The 8095-nt window shown below is 32.2% G+C and overlaps 1 protein-coding gene across 1 annotated transcript in view; it reads right to left on the bottom strand.

The window, feature by feature from the left end:
* Positions 1–3031, bottom strand: part of Pxn (Peroxidasin) — a 13030-nt gene extending 9999 nt beyond the window's left edge. The window contains exon 1 of the mRNA XM_018549322.1: positions 2727–3031. Coding sequence (XP_018404824.1) covers positions 2727–2926 — 200 coding nt within the window. The 5' untranslated portion in view covers positions 2927–3031. The remainder of the gene's footprint in view (positions 1–2726) is intronic.
* Positions 3032–8095: the final 5064 nt, after the last annotated feature.

The following is an 8095-nucleotide window of genomic DNA, read 5'->3' on the forward strand; positions in this document are numbered from 1 at the left end:
AATTGTTGATCTTCCGACAAATGTCGCTGTATCTTGCAAACCGTTGGTCCAATTGCTTCTTCACCTTACAGTTTTCGATAGAACTCGTCGAGTACTATAAGAAACGCTACTCAGAACTACTCGACTCTCAAAAAAATTTTCAAACATATCTACTATTTTTTTTAAACTTTATTATTCTTCAAAAATGTTTTTTATGTATCAAGAACTCTAGGTATTCACAAAATACTTCTGTTAAGCTGATCAGAACTATGCGACCTTGAATTTCGTTAAAAAGTTAGCACCCCATTTTTAAAAAATTATTAAAAAATGATTATTAAGCGCATATGTCATTAAAAATCATAGAGAACTCTTCATATCATCAAAAAGAAGCAGGAATTATCATCAGAACTATTGTATCTAAAAATTAATTTTTCAAAAATTTTTAATTTTTTTTTTATTATTCGAAAATTTTTTTTACATATCAGGAACTCTAGGCAATCGCAAATTGAAGCTATTAAGCCGCTCAGAACTATTCCACCTCGAAATTCGATAAAAAGTTAGCACCCCATTTTTAAAAAATGTAAAAAAAATGTTTATTGACCGGAACTCGTCAAAAGGAAGTGGGAACTCTAATCAGAACTCCTGAGTACTATAGTTGGGGTGCTAACTTAACATACCCCGTATACACATACACATATAATTGAAAAATTTTTGATTTTATGATTTATTTATTTTAAATATTTTAATAAATCGTATAAGAAAAAAACTACATATAAATAAAAATAATAAAACAGTGGTATCGAATTTCCTAACTGAGAATTTTAGATTTACATTTCCACAATGTGTTCTGAGGTTAGATAATACAATGATCTGTCTCATTTAATAGCGTAATAGGGTCATGGTTGTAATGCTGAATCTGTCTCTCTATTGAGTAATCCTCTCTTTTAGGACAAAGAAATTGCAATTTTATAGCACCAATTTTTAAATTGTTATATAAATTTTTAATAAAAGATGTATATAACGATTACAATTCAATATAACATGTATGTATACATTTGAAGTCACATTAAGACAAATAGAATTAATTATACACTTATCGCTGATTCACAGAGTTGCAAACTGATTTGTCAATGTTTACTATGTCTTTATATAGGATTTTGCGTACCGACTTATAACAAAAATGATAAAGAACTTATATACTCTTCGTATACAGATTGTAGATTATCATTTTCTTTTTTCCAATGAGCGTGTTAAAATTTATGGTTACCTATACGATATCAACATATCATCACAGCACAAGATAAATCGAGGTCAAACGATAAAATAGTCGGCTGTTTATATATTGAGATATCACATCGTTTTCTTATTTCAAGTATTAAATATTTTTTTTGGGATACGCGTTTCTTGAAATAGCGAAATTTGATGTTTGATACAAGTATCGCATGTTGTACATAATACGTTTATCAGAAAGACACATTCGTATTATAAATCAGTGTTCCAATGCAGTTTTTTTTAAATAAAGAAAAGAAATTAATTTTTTTAAAAGGTTAATTATTGATGACATAACTGTGTGCACAATAAATCAAGCTTAGATTGATCAGGTAGACATTCATAAAAGCCGATTGTTCAAAATATCGCGTCTTTAATTTACAGATGATGATTTACAGATTGCCTAATTGGTCATAACTATTTTCAATTTATGTAATGTGTCTTGTAAATTTCCTATAATATTTAAATATAATGAAATATTCGCTAGGATAATATATTCGTGTATACGATAATAAAATCCGAAATAAAATTGATCGAGATCTTTTATCTAGAAAAATGTTATACAAATTCGTAAAATATATATTCATTTAGTACTGCACGAACACCAAAAATGTAAACTTAAATAAATTTGCGACTTTGCATCGAGTTCGCCTTACATCATTCCTTTCTCCGAAATTCCACTTAATGCCACATCGTAACTTTTGTATATATATATATATATATATATACAGTTCACTAAGTAGCCGCGGCAATCTTTGATTTTGTTAATCTACTTTAAATGGATAACTTGTAGGCTTGTTCGCTGAATTAGATTTATATTTCGAATTCATGCATTTACTATGTTTTTAACTAATTATTTTAATGTAATTAACTTTCTCTCTCTCTCTCTCTCTCTCTCTCTCTCTCTCTCTCTCTCTCTCTCTCTCTCTCTCTCTTTTTCTTGAAGAGAGCATATTTTCAGCATTACAACATTCTTTTATTTAAGATTTCTTGCAGATAATTGTACAGATTGATTACAATTATAATTTATAGTTCTATAAGTTCTTGAAACAATAAGTTTCTACCGTTGGAACAGGCTATATCACTCTTCTCTTTCTGTGAAATATAATATAAATAAATAATATTATGCGAAAAATACGAATGCATTTTTCACATGTGAGAAAGCGCTTAGAGTTGCGGTTTTCTTAACTAATCATACATCTCGATTAGTGTTTTCCCATATGTGGACCTCGACGCACTTTCTCTTGACCTTTCGTCATTCACCATATAAATATTCTACCTACGATGATCGATTTTCAAGTAACGATGGTAATATCGCTTTTCCTCTGTGTAAACGTCGAATTTTCGCACATAGAAAAACTTTAAAGTTTTTTATATAGAATATATTCTATGAAATGCATTACACATAGTGTGATGAAAGTTTTGAATGATGTTAAAATAATTATGACTTTTTATAAAGAAAAAGACAGACAACTTACAGGACGGTGACATTAGCGGGCACTCGTGGCACCTGGATCAGCTTTAGGAACATACATCGCACCTGCGTTGTGTTGTTGTAGCAAACGCATTTCTGTGGGCATTCTACTGTTGCTCCAGTAGCTTGCTGCAAGGGATCCGTTGCGAATAGGAGCGGCGGGACCAACAGCGTCCAGACCAACAGGTCCACGGTCCGTTTCATGTCCTTCGCTGGCTTCGCTCGGTCGTCTAAGTGTTCAGTGTACTCGAGAAATATATCCACAGTAATAAGAGTAGCTTCTATATTGTGCCGCGGCACCACGTGGAGTCGATCAAATGTGCGTACACACACACACACACACACACACACACACACACACACCCTCTCTCTCTCTCTCTCTCTCTCTCTCTTTCTCTCTCTTTCTCTCTCTTTCTCGAGTACTTTCACTGCATTATTCACAAGATCAATGCAATGAAAATCCGATTGAACGTTGGGATACCACGTACTGCTGGGACGCACTTCTCTCAAGAGAGAGAAGGCTTATTATATAGGAGACTAGTGTCAGACAGTGTCAGCGATTAGTGGCGATTGCAAGAGATAAAAGAGAGGAACAAGGAAATATATATATATGTATATATATATACCAGCACAGAGCTGGCTACAACTGCCCGTCCAGTTTCTGAGCGGCGGCAGCCACTACTGTAGCGCTACGCGACTTACTATGTTCGCGTCGGGAGTCGAGAGTCGAGACCTCGTTCGGAGAGAGGGTTCAGCGCGTCGCGCGGGAGTAAGTACAAAAGACTTCCTCGAGTCCTACGACGAGACTGATCGTTTCTCTTCGCTTTCGTCCCTTCATTTTTCGTGTTGTCGCACCGTCGAGATACGTTGAATGCGCTCTACGTCAAATCCAAGAATACGAGAATATATAAAGTAGAGGGGTACTCGCGAAACATCGCGACTTACTTTTCAAGTAACGAGATATTCCACAATCGTGAGAGCTTAAGGATAGTTTAAATTATAAGTGTAAAAGCTTCTGTTAGGTAACGTTTCAATAATGGCAGTAATTAGCCTGCAAATATACATATAAGATTGTCACATCAAAATTTTCAAAACTAGGAGTTTCCTAGATGGGCCAAAAAAAACCTTGGACATTTCACTTGAAATCCTAGACGCTTATAAATAAAATGCATGATTGGTCAGTTTCTTACAATGTAAAGATTACTGTACCTATTGTAAATCAGGAATATAATATAGAACAACGCGGGAAAAGAGTCAAAGTAAAATATTATATGATTCTCTAAAATCTCGGACGCTTTTGAAACTCTTCCCCCCCCCCCCCACCGGGCGTTCTAAAAAAGAAGATAGTATCCGGGAAAAAGAGGCTTTTAATTATAAATTAAAAGCTAAGGAAGCTTAGTTTTTATTTAGCTTTTTTTAGCTTTCAATTTAACTGTTAAGTTTCTTTCTTCTTAATTATTAATTAGCCCTAATAATATTCGTAGGCGTGAGTGTTTTGTTTACCGGGCATCACACGTTGCTCATTGTGCGTATGACGAAACGAGAGAATAACGAAAGGAATAACGTGCTATACTGTTGTTTAGTCCATGTAAGAACGGTTATGTTTAAGTTTACACATTTATACGTGTTGAATTGTACAAGCAAATTCGTTATATTGCAACGACCTAGTGAGACCGTAGTTTGTGGCGATCAAACCAAATAAACGCTCCGATAGGTATACATACTATAGAAAAATTTAAGTAAATACAAAAGGCTATTAAGAGTCAACGCTGTTAGCAGTGCGTAAAAATATAATCTCAAAATCTATAACATAGATATTATGTCGAACGTTGTATTGTTTTTGAAACATATAAGAGTCTATAATTCAATTATATTATTAATTTATTAATTTTTTATACTATAGAAACTTATTGGAAAGATACAAGGATCAATCAATTTGATATGTACCTCGAAATATATAGTTCACTCTTTTTACCGTTCTTATTTTTTTATTTTGAATATTTAGAACAGCAAATAAAAGAAGAGCTAAAACTTTTTATAAGCTTTAAATGTTCACTTACAAAAATTGTTATCTTTGTCACTTGCGTATATAGTGAATTAATTTGCTTCGGAATTGCGTGCGTGATTTCAATGTACGTGTAAAAGTATATATATTGTATCAGTAACGTGTAACCAATCTTCTCGGCAGCAGGCATAATCGTTGTATAAAGATAACGGTATACTTAATTGAACCCGCGAGACGGTTTGCGGCGAGTGTCGTGGAGGAAGTGATCTAGTTTATAAATAGTATCGTAAGATATTGATATATATACTCATATATCATTACTATAATATATTCTGATTGTATAATATATATATTATCGATCTTACAATTTCGTTATCAATGTCATTGTCTCACTCTGAACAAACTTAACATATTTCCAAATTAGATAATATAATTCAGTTTATATCTGAAATGAATTTGATATTTAAAAGAAAATTATAAATGTTTAGGAAAATTACACATGTACATTTTTAGTAAAAATGTTACGAAAAATTTTAGAAAAAGTTCTTGCAAGAATGTTGATAATAGCAGAAACAAGCGTTTTTCTTCCATTCATAATGCAGTTCCTTGAAAAGGCAAACGAGAACGATAAAAGAACTCATCGCTTCATCATTCAATATACAATTGTATACATAAACGCGGAGAACAATGCAGATGAATGACGCACGTATAAAAGAATACTAACGAGAGAGAGAGAGAGAGAGAGAGAGAGAGAGAGAAGGGGGGAAGAGAAAAATCACGGAGGAAGAATCACACATGTTTTGAGATTATTCGTGTAGATATTGTAACATTGCATCGAATCGCATTGCACGTATGTAAATTGCTCTATTATTATCTAAATATTGTTTAAATGTGCAATTCAATCAAATTGTGTATTAAAATGTGCATTCGGGAGAATATGAACGCACCATTTTTTATCTGTTCATAGATAATATCGGACTTTATTTCACAGAGCAGCAACGTATACGATATATACAATTTTTTATCATAAAAGAACTTATTTTATGTACTTTAGGTACATCTAGGTTTGAAATATACGAAATAAGAAAATATTAAAAATTGATATAAATCTCTCTTTTAGAGCCAAAGTTGCTCTCAACCACCCACAGTTTTATGTTTTTGTGCGTACATCTTTGTTTTCCTTGTACATATACCTATACAATTCGTATAGGTATTTTTATCGATTGCAATACTAATTATTTGACACTTTACAATACCGTCAATTTTATATTTGCTGCTATTTTATATAAAAAAAATACATCGTTATTATTCTGAGAGATGAGGGACATATCGAAACATGGGCTTCTAGTTATAGCTGCACCAAGACGTTGATGCGGTACCAAGATACGCATTTTAGATTAGACTTTATGTACCAGTCAGACGTTTCGCATACGTCGGCTGGCTGGAGTTATGTAGAGGAAAATTCATTGACCTTATATTTCAACGAAGGTTGCATTCTTCGTACGGTAAAAAACTTAACAATCGATATGACAATCAGCTTGACGTTTTTTGTCACATTCAATGAGAGAAATACTATGGTGCATGTGCTCATTCAATTAAGTCTTGCTGCCTTTTGTCTTTTCTAATTAAAAGATCCGTACAAATAACTATGGTTAAACCTTGGAATTATTACATAAAAGTAAACTATTATAGAATATTCTTTATATAAAAACTGTATTCTTCACACATCTGATATTTTTTTCTTACCTTTTGTATGCCACACTTGTTGTCACTGTTTACCTCATTAACACATGTAAAAGCCATTGTGGCTAAACTTTATTATACTCGTCGCGTGTTCGTAATGATGATACCATATATTACCTAAAATAGTAGATGTGTAATTCTAAGTAGACTGGCTGACACGAAATACAATGGATGAAATTTCTTAAGCGAGTTATTGAAGAGAACAGATCATTTTCTAACGCGATTATCGAAAAATAACATGATTCTCCTTATCGATTATTAATTCGAGATTTTATCCCGTTAGGTCAAACGAAAAGATCAAAGGACTTTTATCATCAATTACTTGTAGCAGTTCGCAATCCTGTCACGATTTCTAATTTCTCAATGTTTAATCGATCAAAATAATTAAACGTAATCATAACAGATGTTATTCTTATGACAAAATACAACAGATTGACAAGAAGAATAAAAGCTAAATAAAAAACCGATTTAAATACAGTGCATTTAAAACTATATTAAAGTCTAAATTATATATTATTGTATATATATATATATATACATATATATGCTTAATCCGTTTTTGCTATTTTTGGAGATTTTTTTTCGTGATTTCTTTTTGGGCTGATGCAGAACACACGCGGTTTGTTATGAATTCTTCCCGAGAGATTTCCGCTTTTCATTCTTGCCATCTCTATTTCCGCTCGTCCTTGCATTGTTGCATCGCGTCGATTCGCAAATATACGAAGGGGCGTGGATATCATCAACGCCGTAATTTGCACCGCGACATCGAATATCGATTGCGTAATTCATTACAATGTAACGCGACGTCATCGTTGTGATTGCAGAATCGATCTCGCGTGATTAACTCTCAATCATATAGTAAGTAATTATTAATTATATAACTATAATATATGTGCATCAGTTGGAGAGTGCAAATGAGCCTTTATAGTGATGCAATAAAAGAGAGATTATCTAATCTAATTTTATATCAATATCATTAAATTCTCTAAAATTACGAGTATAAAACAACAGTTATTCAATTGTTTACTTAGAAAGTTTAAGATAAAAACTGTTGAATGTTACACTTTTTCTGTTTTATGTATCAAATGTGTTTTGAATTAGGTAAAGGTGATGAATTTCCTGTATCTCTCTGCGTCTAAATAGAGCAAGGTTAATCGCAATCTTCTTGTATGTAATGCTTTATGATAGAAATCGTTGAATAGAATCGAGCAAATCATTTTGTATTAGGGATCAATGTGCCTCCAATTTTTCGAAGGTCGAGGGAAAAACAAGGTCGATATTATTTTTATACACCAAATGCGTATATCGCGTGTATTGAATACGATTATGTACATATATGTAATTTTTTTTAAATAAAAACAAAAATGAATGCAATTTTTATTTTACATCTACATTCTCTCTTTATTTGTTTAATGATAAAAATATATAAGATAATATGATAAATATATGTATGTGTAGATGATTATTATAGGTCTACAAGTTTGCTCCCGCCGTTTTCATATAGATAATTTTATACCTGTAAAAACGGCGGGAGCAAACTTGTATTACTATATAAACAAAGAAACGGTACTTGATATACTATATTTGGTACTCAAAATAATTAACTACTGTAAAAAATATAATAA

The sequence above is a fragment of the Cyphomyrmex costatus genome, unplaced genomic scaffold (assembly GCF_001594065.2).
Source record: "Cyphomyrmex costatus isolate MS0001 unplaced genomic scaffold, Ccosl1.0 scaffold8, whole genome shotgun sequence".
Taxonomy (NCBI): Eukaryota; Metazoa; Arthropoda; class Insecta; order Hymenoptera; family Formicidae; genus Cyphomyrmex; species Cyphomyrmex costatus.